The sequence below is a fragment of the Lissotriton helveticus genome, chromosome 9 (genome assembly GCF_964261635.1).
Source record: "Lissotriton helveticus chromosome 9, aLisHel1.1, whole genome shotgun sequence".
NCBI classification, from domain to species: domain Eukaryota; kingdom Metazoa; phylum Chordata; class Amphibia; order Caudata; family Salamandridae; genus Lissotriton; species Lissotriton helveticus.
Window position 1 is genome coordinate 72148494 of NC_136070.1, and position 17462 is coordinate 72165955.

The following is a 17462-nucleotide window of genomic DNA, read 5'->3' on the forward strand; positions in this document are numbered from 1 at the left end:
TCTTTATAGATCATTGATTCTCAGTTATTCCCCAAAGAGGCTCTCAAAGGGTTGTGGAAGACATGCAGCCAAGATTGCCTTGTCATAGATCTTATTGCCATTTCCGCGGAGGACAGAAAACATTGCAGAAAATTACGTAAAATCTGTTTGAAAAACATTTCACGCCGACAAAGACTTTATAGGTTTTAGTGTGTATATATAGCTGCATTACATCAGTAGAAGTTATGATGCATGAGATCAGGTTTTTAGTGTTTTAGGACATTTCATAAAACCTTGTTTATTTCTCTGCAAGGCTACAATTGTCGATTCTAAGTGTTTATTTGTAGTCTACAGTCTGTGGAGGAGAGTTCTGGTCATTTGAATTCTCTGTAATTAGGGCCTATATGTGTTTGGCGTGATGTGGTGGAATGGCTTTGTAGCTACATCATAGTTATCAAACCTAGTACGAAGACTATTGTGCAAGTGAAATGAACATTGCTACTGCATATATACAGGACTGCTGTCAAGTGTTGCTTGGCTGCTGAAGCAGTTGTCTGAGCAATCATATTTTGTAGAAGGTATAGAAAACTGGCTGCAACTCCATTCTGCACAAAGTCTGCTGACTGCCAATAAATGAACAGGCTAGAGTCAAATTCTCGGAAGGTCAAGGAATATCTTTGGAGACCCATTATGGTTTTACAGATTACTTTTAGGAACAGTGTGTATTAAAAACGCTAATGTTCTGAGAGTTTGTCGGCTTCTATTCTTGTCCAACATTTTGCCAAGAACTTGGGCCAGCAGTGGGTTTGTAAATAGTTGGCAATTTAATCTTTCGCTTTGTTTGAGCTATTCATTTGTGGTTTAATGTGAGACCAGCTTTATTATTCATAGTTTGCTATCTTAACATTATTAATGTGTGGTGCATACTTACAGGAAATTAAGTTTGCCTATAAGTAGTGTTGTCTCGAGTGTGCAAGTATTTTATACAGTGATGCTGATCACCCCCTCCATGAATTTGGATAAAAGGTTTATTGAACTTGTATCATTTTTGCAGGGTCCCAATGAGGACTAAATAGGCAGGCGAAGAACCTTTCTGCATACCTACAAAGTCAGCTAAACAAAATGTGCCCAAATCATTGCTACCCATAAATGTCCTATTGTGCTGTAAAATATTCATTTTAATCCTGTATACAGCACCAGTACCTGCTTTAGAATGTGAGTGCAAAAAATAAGTGATTCCCACTAGACCCCTTCTTTCCAAATTTAGTTTTAACAGATAAGGTATGTAGGTTTGGGCAGGTTTTACACAACCTGTTGCTGATACGTTGGCGGTCTCTTGCGGTCTCCTGCAGTCCGTTCCTGAGGGGAGACTTGCTGGTTTCTTTTTCGAAATGCAAACTGAAATGATAGTCTAAAGAAATGGTGTGGAGCTGGTAAAGAGTAAGTTCCCTAAACACATTTGTCAGTTTTGAATTGTTATGTCTACAGTTTAATCAAATAAGTGTAACAGTTTTCAATTTGAAAAATATAAATTGCCATACCATTGCAGAGAGAACTAATGTTCTGGGTCAACAAATGCAAATGACTTGCAGTGAAGGTGAGGATTATTATTTTTATCTTTGAGGACTAGTAGCACTAGTTAAATAAGCTGTACATTTTCTCATCAACGGTCTATTGAGACCTTTTCATGCTGAGCATTTTGTCTGATTCATCAATATTACTGTTTTATGATAAACGTGGGGTGCCCAATTACCATGTATGAAATAGGTTTGTAAATGGATTTTTTGTTTTTCAGGTTTTGTTACCTACCTCTATGTCTATGGTTAACAAACATCTGGGACCAAGAAAAGACCTCTTAGGTCTTAAGAGCAGAGAAATTGATGAAAACAGTGGTCCAACTACCACAGTCTTTGTGGGAAACATATGTGAGAAGGCCTCCGATATGCTCATTCGACAACTTCTGGCAGTAAGTATACACTGCACTAAAGGAACCTGTATATTGTATTCCACTTGTGCTAAAATGGATTGTGTACTGTGACTCTTACAGTTTTTGAGAATCAATTGGTACATTTTGTGTTTTCTGAACTGTTGCTTTTCCCATCCAGTTAGGCTACACTTTAAATGTTTTAATCAGTTTCCCCCGACTAGAAGTCTTGTTGTCATGGAGTTTTTACGGTTAACAATAGTCTTCATTGTATTCAAACTCTTGTTAACTTATGCATAATCATTCGAAGAATTAGGGGCTTAAACTATCCACTAGCGAGCAGTACACAATCTAATTTCTGGTAATAGGAAATGAGCCTCCCATTTTGCTAATTCTAGAGCCCCAACTGCCCCCCTGCTGTTTGCGGAATGAGCAGTAATGCTTCAAGAGTACACTGGAGCTCAGTAGATGCCTAGGGCTATACTCTAACAAAGGTTGCCTCTGTAGCTGTGACTCTGCGTGAGTGTACGAAACGTTTAAAAGTGGCTCACCAGCCTTTTGCCAAAATGTGATTGCCCCCCTCTCCAAATCCCTGCCCCCTCTCCAAATTCTCTCCACCCCCCAGTTTTGACATTACTTGTCCCTTTTTGTCAAATTGAATAACACCTACTCTGTTCCTGTGTGCAATTTGCATTTCATTAAATACAGATCTCATCTTCAGTAGGTGTGATATTTAGGAATGTCCACACAATTACCCATTATTAACATTGATAATCCTTTTACATTGACATCCATTGGGCTTTTTGGGATGAAGCTTGAATTCCTTTTAGCATTTTTGACCATTACAACTTATCTTGCTAAGAAGAGTGATCTTCCTACTGCACAATTATTGCCACGTATTTCTAATCAAACTATTGAAGCTTTACTATTGAATGTGCAGTTTAGCTTTCAAAGGAGAAAAGGCTTGCTCATTTGAGCTCTAGATGAGCTGTAAAAACGTTAACCACTGGTTGTCTTGTCTGAGGTTCTGTCTTTTAAAAAAAAAAAATATATATTTGAAGCTCCATCTGGCAGATTGAATAAATAGGAAGGTTAGTGTGTGGGTGGAATACCCGTGGATGCAGCCCTTTCATAACTCATGCGAGTCTCCAGTTTAGTCGTGAACAATCCTTAAATGTTATGTGTAGTAAGCCGACTCTGTAAATACTATACCAAAATGATGTACAGTGTGCACAGTCCAGTGGAATCCCACAGGTAGGCAGAGGTGAAGTTAGACTGCACCTTACTCTCTATTTGTGGTTGTGTGGGCGAGCAGTACGGTTTTATCAGAGGGTAGTATTAAGCATTTATTGTACAGACTCAGACAAGATAGGATGTCTCTCACACAGACTGAACTCGGAGCAATATGTTTTATAAAAATATTTTATTTCTAGAGCCAATTCAAGCCTGGTGCATGTAAGTGAAATAACAATGGGGAAGTTTTCCTCTACTGTTGCAGAGTGGCTATACTGGCTGCACTTTTTTAGATCAGGAGTTTTCCTGAAAAAAGGGGGGGGGAGAGTGGGGTGGGATGTAGTCTGTAGGTAGCGACACCAGCACTCGAGGCTACAGAGTTCCACACTGGGGGAAAGGGATCTGGCTATTTTGAAGTTGTGAGAATAGTGCATTCTTGGATAGATGCCACAGTTCCCAGCAAGTACTCACAAAGTTGGTGGGATGGCCTAGGAAGCGGTAGCCCTATGGCCCAGTGAGTCTTCCTATCTTACAGGCTTGTGCAAAAGATAAAATTGGCAACCCTGCCAAAAGAAATAAAATCACTGCTGGACCTCTGTAAAACATGGCTGTGCCTGCTAGTCCCCTGAACTGCCCAAGGAGAGGCTTCACCAAGAAGGACTGCACCAGCGGCTCTAAGATGTCACTCAAAAGGACTGTGCTGGATGATTGACCTGTGATGAGCAACCCAGGATAGATTGGTTTCCAAGCACTAGCTGGCTTGTCCCGTGTACAGCTTTAGGCCACGGTGCTAATGCAAAGGTATCTCCTGCCTCTTACTTGTTTTAATATCACATATGTTTTACCGCTTTCAATTTTAATATTGCCCCGAAATACTGTTGCGCCTTTTAAATTGCGCTGCATTGTCCATTCCAATGCCAATATTCTTCTCAGTCTGCCGTGGCTGATCAACAGCAGTTGTGGAAGGAGAGTGCTAAGAGGGCTGCACAATTCAGGGTGGCTGCCTGGAATGAGTTAGCCTGCTATTCGTTCTTGCCACCTGGAGGTGACTAATGTGTATGGGTGAGCAAATGCGCAGCGGGCACACCGCTGTCCTCGCCTCAAAGTCTCTAAGCACCAGGACCCCTTTATTTACTTTAGCTGTGCCCCTTAACTGACACCGGTGAACAGTAAGGGTTGAAGGGACTAAAGAGGCGTGCTGGAATGCGTGAGGAATGTAACACGTAAACTGAGACATAGCAGTGTGGTGCTTGTCTTACCTTGTTGCACGTTGTACTCCCATCATAGCTTCCACCTTCCTTCTGCCTACATCATTGCTCACCCGTGGTTACTGTCCTTTCTCCCACCCCGACTGCCGCCTTTCCTTGCTTACCACATCTTCACACCCCCATTGTTTCCCCTCCCCCACAGTAATAGCGCTATGACATGGCCAGCGCTGGTCGCAACAAAGCACTTACCATATTGCAGAGTAGCCACACTGCTGTGCAATATGGCATAGGTCAGAGGAGGGTATTCTAGAGCTTGGCAGCTGCGACCGAGAAGGCTCTACCTCCTCATCTCTTTCTGCACTCTGGGGATGACTACTAATTGTTGCTTGCCGATCATAGAAGTCTTCTTGGGGAGTACCAACAGAACACTCATTCAATTCACTCTGGGCTAGCACTGTAAAGTGCTTTGTGAACAATGCACCTGGCCTTGAAGGTGACCCACTTATGTACAGGAAGCCAGTGGAGTTCATGCAGTCCTTTTGGATTGACATGTATTTGGCGATGCCTAGTGTTAAACTGGCAAATGTGTTTTGCACCAATTGCGATTTGGCAATTGGTGCAAAACACTATGTAGCCTTGCTGTTTGCCCTCTGTCATCTTGCTACTGGCAGGGTTACTCTCAGGCAATTTGCTGGTCTATATAATTTTGTATCATCACACAAAAAGCTACAAGCTGCCATCTACAGCCCAAAATAAAATGTATTCCCAGTTGACCAGTTTTGACTGGTTTTGCCCTGGAGCCTGCTGTCTCCTGACTACTAAGTGGTTCTCGAAGGTCATGGGGCCTTTAGAAGGTAGCCAGAGTGGGCGACACCTGCCTCATCTAAAAAGTTGGGTGTTAGGAATCAATCAATCTGGGATTTGTGAAGTGCACTTCTAACCTGTGAGGTTCTCCAGGTGTTTAGGGGCGGTGGAGGTTGTGCAGCTCCGATTCAGCCAATGACCTAGCTCTTGAGGTTCTTCCTGAAAGTGTGCAGAGTGGGGTACCATCTGATGTTGAGCGGGAGTTCATTCCAGGTCTTTGCTGCAATGTTGGAGTAGGCTCTTCCACCCGGTCTGGCTCTGCACATCCAGGTTTTGGCACGGGCAAGGTCGTTGGAGCGGAGGTTTCTCTTTGGTGCGCGGAAGGAGACTTTGAGGTACTGGGGTCCTTTGTTGTGGACGGATTTGTTGGCATGAGTAAGTAGCTTAAAGGTTTCCCTCTTCTCAACAGGGAATGAAGGTGCCGTAGGTGCTCAGTGATGTGTTCATGTCGTGGGATGCTGAGGTCCAGCCTGGTTGTGGTGCTCTGGATGGTCTGGCGTTTCCGGAGCAGGGATTTGATGATTACGGTGTAGAGGGCATTTCAATAGTTCAGTCTGCTGGTTGAGTAGGTGACGGTCTTTCTGGATTCGACAGGATCCACTTGAAAGTCTTGCGAAGGATGTGGATGGAGGGTGTTGTAGTGCGAGGAAGAGATGGTGTTGATCGGTCGTGCCATAGTGATAGAGGAATTGAGTCTGCAATGTTTTTTGCTGGGAGAATCAAGAGGTGCATCGCTGATCAAATTCAATTTGCCAGTTTGCCCTTCTTGTATCAGTCCCCTCATAAAGGATTTCAACAGGACCACCGCAAAGAAGCAATCTGCTGACTGAGCCCCACATCGTATCCCGCAGGCCATCCTCGCTGTAACAGAGAACGCCTCCAAGAAACAAGCATTTACAATGCAATGGTTTCGCCTTTGGAAAAGTTAGAGCTATTGGCATTGTAAATGACAAAATGTGTTGGTTTTGAAAACCGAGAAATAAATGGCATTGTCATTTACATTGCCATTAGCTTAATCTGTCGCAAATGTGAGACCTATTGTACCCTACGGACGAGCTCAGCAGACAGCAATTACTACCACACACACACACACCCAGAGCCACACACACACCCAGAGCCACACACACACCCAGAGCCACACACACACCCAGAGCCACACACACACCCAGAGCCACACACACACCCAGAGCCACACACACACCCAGAGCCACACACACACACACATATAGATGTGGTGGTGGTGGATGTGGTGGTGGTGGATCTGGTGGATGTGGTGGTGGTGGTGGTGGTGGATGTGGTGGTGGTGGTGGTGGATGTGGTGGTGGTGGTGGTGGATGTGGTGGTGGTGGTGGTGGATGATGTGGTGGTGGTGTTGGATGTGGTGGTGGTGGATGATGTGGTGGTGGTGTTGGATGTGGTGGTGGTGTTGGATGTGGTGGTGGTGTTGGATGTGGTGGTGGTGTTGGATGTGGTGGTGGTGTTGGATGTGGGTGTGGGTGTGGTGGTGGTGGATGTGGTGGTGGACGTGGTGGTGGTGGATGTGGTGGTGGTGGTGGATGTGGTGGTGGTGGTGGATGTGGTGGTGGTGGTGTTGTTGGATGTGGATGTGGTGTTGGATGTGGTGGTGGATCTGGTGGATGTGGTGGTGGTGGATGTGGTGGTGGTGGATGTGGTGGTGGTGGTGGTGGTGGTGGTGGTGGATGTGGTGGTGGTGGTGGTGGTGGTGGTGGATGTGGGTGTGGGTGTGGTGGTGGTGGATGTGGTGGTGGTGGATGTGGTGGTGGTGGATGTGGTGGTGGTGGACGTGGTGGTGGTGGACGTGGTGGTGGTGGACGTGGTGGTGGTGGATGTGGTGGTGGTGGTGGATGTGGTAGTGGTGGTGTTGTTGGATGTGGTGGTGGTGTTGGATGTGGTGGTGGATGTGGTGGTGGTGGTGGTGGATGTGGTGGTGGTGGATGTGGTGGTGGTGGTGGTGGTGGTGGTGGTGGATGTGGTGGTGGTGGAGGTGGGTGTGGTGTTGGTGGAGGATTTGGTGGAGGTGGGTGTGGTGGTTGATGTGGTGGTGGTGGGTGTGGTGGTGGTAGGTGTGGTGGTGGGTGTGGTGGTGGTGGTGGGAGTGGTGGTGGTGGTGGATGTGGTGGTGGATGTGGTGGTGGATGTGGTGGTGGTGGTGGGTGTGGTGGTGGATGTGGATGTGGTGGTGGATGTGGTGGTGGTGGTGGTGGTGGATGTGGTGGTGGTGGATCTGGTGGATGTGGTGGTGGTGGATCTGGTGGATGTGGTGGTGGTGGATCTGGTGGATGTGGTGGTGGTGGATCTGGTGGATGTGGTGGTGGTGGATCTGGTGGATGTGGTGGTGGTGGATCTGGTGGACGTGGTGGTGGTGGATCTGGTGGACGTGGTGGTGGTGGATCTGGTGGACGTGTGGTGGTGGTGGATCTGGTGGACGTGGTGGTGGTAAATCTGGTGGACGTGGTGGTGGTGGATCTGGTGGATGTGGTGGTGGTGGATCTGTGGATGTGGTGGTGGTGGATCTGGTGGATCTGGTGGATGTGGTGGTGGTGTTGGTGGATGTGGTGGTGGTGGTGGTGGTGGATGTGGTGGTGGTGGATGTGGTGGTGGAGGTGGTGGTGGATGTGGTGGTGGTGGATGTGGTGGTGGTGGATGTGGTGGTGGTGCAGGTGGGTTTGGTGTTGGTGGAGGTGGGTGTGGTGGTGGTGGATGTGGTGGTGGTGGTGGATGTGGTGGTGGTGGTGGATGTGGTGGTGGTGGTGGATGTGGTGGTGGTGGTGGATGTGGTGGTGGTGGTGGATGTGGTGGTGGTGGATGTGGTGGTGGTGGATGTGGTGGTGGTGGATGTGGTGGTGGTGTATGTGGTGGTGGTGGATGTGGTGGTGGTGGACGTGGTGGTGGTGGATCTGGTGGACGTGGTGGTGGTGGATCTGGTGGACGTGGTGGTGGTGGATCTGGTGGACGTGGTGGTGGTGGATCTGGTGGACGTGGTGGTGGTGGATCTGGTGGACGTGGTGGTGGTGGATCTGGTGGACGTGGTGGTGGTGGATCTGGTGGACGTGGTGGTGGATGTGGTGGTGGAGGTGGGTTTGGTGTTGGTGGAGGTGGGTTTGGTGTTGGTGGAGGTGGGTTTGGTGTTGGTGGAGGTGGATGTGGTGGTGGATGTGGTGGTGGTGGATATGGTGGTGGTGGGTGTGGTGGTGGGTGTGGTGGTGGTGGATGTGGTGGTGGTGGATGTGGTGGTGGTGGATGTGGATGTGGTGGTGGTGGATGTGGTGGTGGTGGTGGTGGATGTGGTGGTGGTGGATGTGGTGGTGGTGGTGGTGGATGTGGTGGTGGTGGATGTGGTGGTGGTGGATGTGGATGTGGTGGATGTGGATGTGGTGGTGGTGGATGTGGTGGTGGTGGATGTGGTGGTGGTGGTGGATGTGGTGGTGGTGGATGTGGTGGTGGTGGATGTGGTGGTGGTGGATGTGGTGGATGTGGTGGATGTGGTGGTGGTGGTGGTGGATGTGGGTGTGGTTGTGGTGGATGTGGTGGATGTGGTGGTGGATGTGGTGGTGGTGGATGTGGTGGTGGTGGTGGTGGTGGTGGATGTGGTGGTGGTGGTGGTGGATGTGGTGGTGGTGGTGGATGTGGTGGTGGTGGTGGTGGTGGATGTGGTGGTGGTGGTGGATGTGGTGGTGGTGGTGGTGGATGTGGTGGTGGTGGATGTGGTGGATGTGGTGGATGTGGTGGTGGTGGTGGTGGATGTGGGTGTGGTTGTGGTGGATGTGGTGGATGTGGTGGTGGATGTGGTGGTGGTGGATGTGGTGGTGGTGGTGGTGGTGGTGGATGTGGTGGTGGTGGTGGATGTGGTGGTGGTGGTGGATGTGGTGGTGGTGGTGGTGGTGGATGTGGTGGTGGATGTGGTGTGGTGGATGTGGTGGTGGTGGATGTGGTGGTGGTGGTGGTGGATGTGGTGGTGGTGGTGGTGGTGGTGGTGGATGTGGGTGTGGGTGTGGTGGTGGTGGATGTGGTGGTGGTGGTGGTGGTGGTGGTGGTGGTGGTGGATGTGGTGGTGGTGGTGGTGGATGTGGTGGTGGTGGTGGATGTGGTGGTGGTGGTGGTGGTGGTGGATGTGGTGGTGGTAGTGGTGGTGGTGGTGGATGTGGTGGATGTGGTGGTGGATGTGGTGGATGTGGTGGTGGATGTGGTGGATGTGGTGGTGGATGTGGTGGTGGTTGTGGTGGTGGTGGTGGTTGTGGTGGTGGTGGATGTGGTGGTGGTGGTGGTGGATGTGGTGGTGGTGGTGGTGGATGTGGTGGTGGTGGATGTGGTGGTGGGGGTGGATGTGGTGGGAGTGGTGGATGTGGTGGTGGATGTGGTGGTGGTAGTGGTGGTGGTGGTGGATATGGTGGGAGTGGTGGATGTGGTGGTGGTGGTGGATATGGTGGGAGTGGTGGATGTGGTGGTGGTAGTGGTGGTGGTGGTGGATGTGGTGGTGGTGTTGGTGGATGTGGTGGTGGTGGTGGTGGTGGATGTGGTGGTGGTGGATGTGGTGGTGGATGTGGTGGTGGTGGATGTGGTGGTGGTGGATGTGGTGGTGGTGGATGTGGTGGTGGTGCAGGTGGGTTTGGTGTTGGTGGAGGTGGGTGTGGTGGTGGATGTGGTGGTGGTGGATGTGGTGGTGGTGGTGGATGTGGTGGTGGTGGTGGATGTGGTGGTGGTGGTGGATGTGGTGGTGGTGGTGGATGTGGTGGTGGTGGATGTGGTGGTGGTGGATGTGGTGGTGGTGGATGTGGTGGTGGTGTATGTGGTGGTGGTGGATGTGGTGGTGGTGGACGTGGTGGTGGTGGATCTGGTGGACGTGGTGGTGGTGGATCTGGTGGACGTGGTGGTGGTGGATCTGGTGGACGTGGTGGTGGTGGATCTGGTGGACGTGGTGGTGGTGGATCTGGTGGACGTGGTGGTGGTGGATCTGGTGGACGTGGTGGTGGTGGATCTGGTGGACGTGGTGGTGGTGGATCTGGTGGACGTGGTGGTGGTGGATCTGGTGGACGTGGTGGTGGATGTGGTGGTGGAGGTGGGTTTGGTGTTGGTGGAGGTGGGTTTGGTGTTGGTGGAGGTGGATGTGGTGGTGGATGTGGTGGTGGTGGATATGGTGGTGGTGGGTGTGGTGGTGGGTGTGGTGGTGGTGGATGTGGTGGTGGTGGATGTGGTGGTGGTGGATGTGGATGTGGTGGTGGTGGATGTGGTGGTGGTGGTGGTGGATGTGGTGGTGGTGGATGTGGATGTGGTGGTGGTGGATGTGGTGGTGGTGGATGTGGTGGTGGTGGATGTGGATGTGGTGGATGTGGATGTGGTGGTGGTGGATGTGGATGTGGTGGATGTGGATGTGGTGGATGTGGATGTGGTGGATGTGGATGTGGTGGTGGTGGATGTGGTGGTGGTGGATGTGGTGGTGGTGGTGGATGTGGTGGTGGTGGATGTGGTGGTGGTGGATGTGGTGGTGGTGGATGTGGTGGATGTGGTGGATGTGGTGGTGGATGTGGTGGTGGTGGATGTGGTGGATGTGGTGGATGTGGTGGTGGATGTGGTGGTGGTGGTGGTGGTGGTGGATGTGGTGGTGGTGGATGTGGTGGTGGTGGTGGTGGATGTGGTGGTGGTGGTGGATGTGGTGGTGGTGGTGGTGGTGGATGTGGTGGTGGTGGTGGATGTGGTGGTGGTGGTGGTGGATGTGGTGGTGGTGGATGTGGTGGATGTGGTGGATGTGGTGGTGGTGGTGGTGGATGTGGGTGTGGTTGTGGTGGATGTGGTGGATGTGGTGGTGGATGTGGTGGTGGTGGATGTGGTGGTGGTGGTGGTGGTGGTGGATGTGGTGGTGGTGGTGGATGTGGTGGTGGTGGTGGATGTGGTGGTGGTGGTGGTGGTGGATGTGGTGGTGGATGTGGTGGTGGTGGATGTGGTGGTGGTGGATGTGGTGGTGGTGGATGTGGTGGTGGTGGTGGTGGTGGTGGTGGATGTGGGTGTGGGTGTGGTGGTGGTGGATGTGGTGGTGGTGGTGGTGGTGGTGGTGGTGGTGGTGGTGGTGGTGGATGTGGTGGTGGTGGTGGTGGATGTGGTGGTGGTGGTGGATGTGGTGGTGGTGGTGGTGGTGGTGGATGTGGTGGTGGTAGTGGTGGTGGTGGTGGATGTGGTGGATGTGGTGGTGGATGTGGTGGATGTGGTGGTGGATGTGGTGGATGTGGTGGTGGATGTGGTGGTGGTTGTGGTGGTTGGTTGTGGTGGTGGTGGATGTGGTGGTGGTGGTGGTGGATGTGGTGGTGGTGGTGGTGGATGTGGTGGTGGTGGATGTGGTGGTGGGGGTGGATGTGGTGGGAGTGGTGGATGTGGTGGTGGATGTGGTGGTGGTGGTGGTGGTGGATGTGGTGGTGGTGGTGGTGGATGTGGTGGTGGTGGATGTGGTGGTGGTGGTGGATATGGTGGGAGTGGTGGATGTGGTGGTGGTAGTGGTGGTGGTGGTGGATGTGGTGGTGGTAATGGTGGTGGATGTGGTGGTGGTAGTGGTGGTGGTGGTGGATGTGGTGGTGTGGTGGTGGTGGATGTGGTGGTGGTGGATGTGGTGGTGGTGGATGTGGTGGTGGTGGATGTGGTGGTGGTGGTGGATGTGGTGGTGGTGGATGTGGTGGTGGTGGTGGTGGGATGTGGTGGTGGTGGCGGATGTGGTGGTGGTGGTGGATGTGGTGGTGGTGGTGGTGGATGTGGTGGATGTGGTGGTGGTGGATGTGGTGGTGGTGGTGGTGGTGGTGGATGTGGTGGTGGTGGTGGTGGATGTGGTGGTGGTGGATGTGGTGGGGGTGGATGTGATGGTGGTGGTGGTGGATGTGGGTGTGGTGGATGTGATGGTGGTGGTGGTGGATGTGGGTGTGGTGGTGGTGGATGTGGGTGTGGTGGTGGTGGATGTGGTGGTGGATGTGGTGGTGGATGTGGTGGTGGATGTGGTGGTGGTGGTGGATGTGGTGGTGGTGGTGGATGTGGTGGATGTGGTGGTGGTGGTGGATGTGGTGGATGTGGTGGTGGTGGTGGTGGTGGATGTGGTGGTGGTGGTGGATGTGGTGGTGGTGGTGGTGGTGGTGGTAGTGGTGGTGGTAGTGGTGGTGGATGTGGTGGTGGTGGATGTGGTGGTGGTGGTGGTGGATGTGGTGGTGGTGGATGTGGTGGTGGTGGTGGTGGATGTGGTGGTGGTGGTGGATGTGGTGGTGGTGGATGTGGTGGTGGTGGATGTGGTGGTGGTGGTGGTGGATGTGGTGGTGGCTGTGGTGGTGGTGGTGGTTGGGTGGTGGTGGTGGTGGTGGTGGATGTGGTGGTGGTGGTGGATGTGGTGGTGGATGTGGTGGTGGATGTGGTGGTGGTGGTGGTGGATGTGGTGGTGGATGTGGTGGTGGTGGTGGTGGTGGTGGATGTGGTGGTGGTGGTGGTGGATGTGGTGGTGGTGGATGTGGTGGTGGTGGTGGTGGATGTGGTGGTGGTGGATGTGGTGGTGGTGGTGGTGGTGGTGGTGGGTGTGGTGGTGGATGTGGTGGTGGATGTGGTGGTGGTGGTGGTGGTGGTGGTGGATGGTGGTGGTGGTGGTGGTGGATGTGGTGGTGGATGTGGTGGTGGATGTGGTGGTGGATGTGGTGGTGGATGTGGTGGTGGATGTGGTGGTGGATGTGGTGGTGGATGTGGTGGTGGATGTGGTGGTGGATGTGGTGGTGGTGGTGGTGGTGGATGTGGTGGTGGTGGTGGTGGATGTGGTGGTGGTGGTGGATGTGGTGGTGGTGGTGGTGGATGTGGTGGTGGTGGTGGTGGTGGTGGATGTGGTGGTGGTGGATGTGGTGGTGGTGGATGTGGTGGTGGTGGATGTGGTGGTGGTGGTGGTTGTGGTGGTGGTGGTGGATGTGGTGGTGGTGGTGGATGTGGTGGTGGTGGTGGTGGTAGTGGTGGTGGATGTAGTGGTGGTGGATGTAGTGGTGGTGGAGGTGGTGGTGGATGTGGTGGTGGTGGATGTGGTGGTGGTGGATGTGGTGGTGGTGGATGTAGTGGTGGTGGATGTGGTGGTGGTGGTGGATGTAGTGGTGGTGGATGTGGTGGTGGTGGTGGATGTGGTGGTGGTGGATGTGGTGGTGGTGGATGTGGTGGTGGTGGATGTGGTGGTGGTGGATGTGGTGGTGGTGGTGGTGGTGGATGTGGTGGTGGTGGTGGTGGTGGATGTGGTGGTGGTGGTGGTGGATGTGGTGGTGGTGGATGTGGTGGTGGTGGTGGTGGTTGTGGTGGTGGTGGTGGTGGATGTGGTGGTGGTGGTGGATGTGGTGGTGGTGGTGGATGTGGTGGTGGTGGATGTGGTGGTGGATGTGGTGGTGGTGGTGGTGGTGGATGTGGTGGTGGATGTGGTGGTGGATGTGGTGGTGGTGGTGGTGGATGTGGTGGTGGTGGTGGTGGTGGATGTGGTGGTGGTGGTGGTGGTGGTGGTGGATGTGGTGGTGGTGGTGGATGTGGTGGTGGTGGTGGTGGTGGATGTGGTGGTGGTGGATGTGGTGGTGGTGGTGGTGGATGTGGTGGTGGTGGTGGATGTGGTGGTGGTGGTGGTGGATGTGGTGGTGGATGTGGTGGGGGTGGTGGATGTGGTGGTGGTGGTGGATGTGGGGTGGTGGTGGTGGTGGTGGATGTGGTGGATGTGGTGGTGGTGGTGGATGTGGTGGTGGTGGATGTGGTGGTGGTGGTGGTGGATGTGGTGGTGGTGGTGGTGGATGTGGTGGTGGTGGTGGTGGATGTGGTGGTGGTGGTGGTGGTGGTGGATGTGGTGGTGGTGGTGGTGGTGGATGTGGGTGTGGTGGTGGTGGATGTGGTGGTGGTGGTGGTGGTGGTGGTGGATGTGGTGGTGGTGGTGGATGTGGTGGTGGTGGTGGTGGTGGATGTGGTGGTGGTGGTGGTGGTGGTGGTGGTGTGGTGGTGGTGGTGGTGGTGGTGGTGGATGTGGTGGTGGTGGTGGTGGTGGTGGATGTGGTGGTGGTGGTGGGATGTGGTGGATGTGGTGGTGGTGGTGGATGTGGTAGTGGTGGTGGATGTGGTGGTGGATGTGGTGGTGGTGGTGGATGTGGTGGTGGTGGTGGTGGTGGTGGTGGATGTGGTGGTGGTGGTGGATGTGGTGGTGGTGGTGGATGTGGTGGTGGTGGTGGATGTGGTGGTGGTGGTGGTATGTGGTGGTGGATGTGGTGGTGGTGGTGGATGTGGTGGTGGTGGTGGATGTGGTGGTGGATGTGGTGGTGGTGTGGTGGATGTGGTGGTGGATGTGGTGGTGGATGTGGTGGTGGATGTGGTGGTGGTGGTGGTGGTGGTGGTGGTGGATGTGGTGGTGGATGTGGTGGTGGTGGTGGTGGATGGTGGTGGTGGATGTGGTGGTGGTGGATGTGGTGGTGGTGGTGGATGTGGTGGTGGTGGTGGTGGTGGATGTGGTGGTGGTGGTGGTGGGTGGTGGTGGATGTGGTGGTGGTGGTGGTGGTGGATGTGGTGGTGGTGGTGGTGGATGTGGTGGTGGTGGTGGATGTGGTGGTGGTGGATGTGGTGGTGGTGGTGGATGTGGTGGTGGTGGTGTGGTGGATGTGGTGGGTGGATGTGGTGGTGGTGGTGGCTGTGGTGGTGGTGGTGGATGTGGTGGTGGTGGTGGTGGTGGTGTGGTGGTGGTGGTGGTGGATGTGGTGGTGGTGGTGGATGTGGTGGTGGTGGTCTGGTGGTGGTGGTGGTGGTGGTGGTGGTGGATGTGGTGGTGGTGGTGGCTGTGGTGGTGGTGGTGGATGTGGTGGTGGTGGATGTGGTGGTGGTGGATGTGGTGGATGTGGTGGTGGTGGTGTGGTGGATGTGGTGGTGGTGGTGGTGGATGTGGTGGTGGTGGATGTGGTGGTGGTGGATGTGGTGGTGGTGGTGGCTGTGGTGGTGGTGGTGGATGTGGTGGTGGTGGTGGTGGATGTGGGTGTGGTGGTGGTGGATGTGGTGGTGGATGTGGTGGTGGATGTGGTGGTGGCTGTGGTGGTGGTGGGATGTGGTGGTGGATGGTGGTGGTGGTGGGATGTGGTGGTGGTGGACTGTGGTGGTGGTGGTGGATGTGGTGGTGGTGGTGGTGGTGGTGGTGGATGTGGTGGTGTGGTGGTGGTGGTGGATGTGGTGGTGGTGGTGTGGTGGTGGTGGTGGATGTGGTGGTGGTGGTGGATGTGGTGGTGGTGGTGGATGTGGTGGTGGTGGATGTGGTGGTGGTGGTGGCTGTGGTGGTGGTGGATGTGGTGGTGGTGGATGTGGTGGTGGTGGATGTGGTGGTGGTGGTGGTTGTGGTGGTGGTGGTGGATGTGGTGGTGGTGGTGGATGTGGTGGTGGTGGTGGTGGTGGTGGTGGTGGTGGATGTGTGGTGGTGGTGGTGTGGTGGTGGTGGATGTGGTGGTGGTGGTGTGGTGGTGGATGTGGTGGTGGTGGTGTGGTGGTGGTGGTGGATGTGGTGGGTGATGGATGTGGTGGTGGTGGATGTGGTGGTGGTGGTGGTGGATGTGGTGGTGGTGGTGGTGGATGTTGGTGGTGGTGGTGGTGGTGGGTGTGGTGGTGGTGGATGTGGTGGTGGTGTGGTGGTGGTGGTGGTGGTGGTGGATGTGGTGGTGGTGGTGGATGTGGTGGTGGTGGTGGTGGTGGTGGTGGTGGTGGTGGTGGATGTGGTGGTGGTGGTGGATGTGGTGGTGGTGGTGGTTGTGGTGGATGTGGTGGTGGTGGTGGTGGTGGATGTGGTGGTGGTGGATGGTGGTGGTGGTGGATGTGGTGGTGGTGGATGTGGTGGTGGTGGTGGATGTGGTGGTGGTGGATGTGGTGGTGGTGGATGTGGTGGTGGTGGATGTGGTGGTGGTGGATGTGGTGGTGGTGGTGGTGGTGGTGGTGGTGGATGTGGTGGTGGTGGTGGATGTGGTGGTGGTGGTGGTGGTGGTGGTGGTGGTGGATGTGGTGGTGGTGGATGTGGTGGTGGTGGTGGATGTGGTGGTGGTGGATGTAGTGGTGGTGGATGTGGTGGTGGTGGTGGATGTGGTGGTGGTGGATGTGGTGGTGGATGTAGTGGTGGTGGATGTGGTGGTGGTGGTGGATGTGGTGGTGGTTGGATGTGGTGGTGGTGGTGTGGTGGATGTGGTGGTGGTGGATGTGGTGGTGGTGGTGTGGTGGTGGTGGATGTGGTGGTGGTGGATGTGGTGGTGGTGGTGGTGGTGGTGGTGGTGGTGGTGGTGGTGGATGTGGTGGTGGTGGTGGATGTGGTGGTGGTGGTGATGTGGTGGTGGTGGTGGATGTGGTGGTGGGTGGTGGATGTGGTGGTGGTGGTGGATGTGGTGGTGGTGGTGGATGTGGTGGTGATGGTGGATGTGGTGGTGGTGGTGGATGTGGTGGTGGTGGTGGTGGTGGTGGTGGTGGTGGATGTGGTGGTGGTGGTGGTGGTGGATGTGGTGGTGGTGGTGGTGGTGGTGGTGGTGGTGGTGGATGTGGTGGTGGTGGTGGTGGTGGATGTGGTGGTGGTGGTGGATGTGGTGGTGGTGGTGGTGTGGTGGTGGTGGTGGATGTGGTGGTGGTGGTGGATGTGGTGGTGGTGGATGTGGTGGTGGTGGTGGATGTGGTGGTGGTGGATGTGGTGGTGGTGGATGTGGTGGTGGTGGTGGTGGTGGATGGTGGTGGTGGTGGTGGTGGTGGATGTGTGGTGGTGGATGTGGTGGTGGTGGATGTGGTGGGTGGATGTGGTGGTGGTGGTGGATGTGGTGGTGGTGGTGGTGGTGGTGTGGTGGTGGTGGATGTGGTGGGGTGGAGGCTTGGGGTGGTGGTGGTGGATGTGGTGGTGGTGGATGTGGTGGTGGTGGTGGTGGTGGTGGTGGTGGTGGATGTGGTGGTGGTGGTGGATGTGGTGGTGGGTGGATGTGGTGGTGGTGGTGGATGTGGTGGTGGTGGATGTGGTGGTGGTGGATGTGGTGGTGGTGGATGTGGTGGTGGGGTGGGATGTGGTGGTGGTGGATGTGGTGGTGGTGGTGGTGGTGGTGGTGGATGTGGTGGTGGTGGATGTGGTGGTGGTGGTGGTGGTGGTGGTGGTGGATGTGGTGGTGGTGGTGATGTGGTGGTGGTGGATGTGGTGGTGGTGGTGGATGTGGTGGTGTGGTGGATGTGGTGGTGGTGGTGGATGTGGTGGTGGTGGATGTGGTGGTGGTGGATGTGGT

The 17462-nt window shown here is 54.4% G+C and overlaps 1 protein-coding gene across 8 annotated transcripts in view; it reads left to right on the top strand.

Moving 5' to 3' along the window:
- Window positions 1–17462, top strand: part of RBM25 (RNA binding motif protein 25) — a 333704-nt gene that overhangs the window by 129251 nt on the left and 186991 nt on the right. For all 8 annotated transcript variants that reach the window (XM_078659495.1, XM_078659496.1, XM_078659492.1 and 5 more), the window contains one exon: window positions 1775–1945. In XM_078659495.1, coding sequence (XP_078515621.1) covers window positions 1775–1945 — 171 coding nt within the window. The remainder of the gene's footprint in view (window positions 1–1774; window positions 1946–17462) is intronic.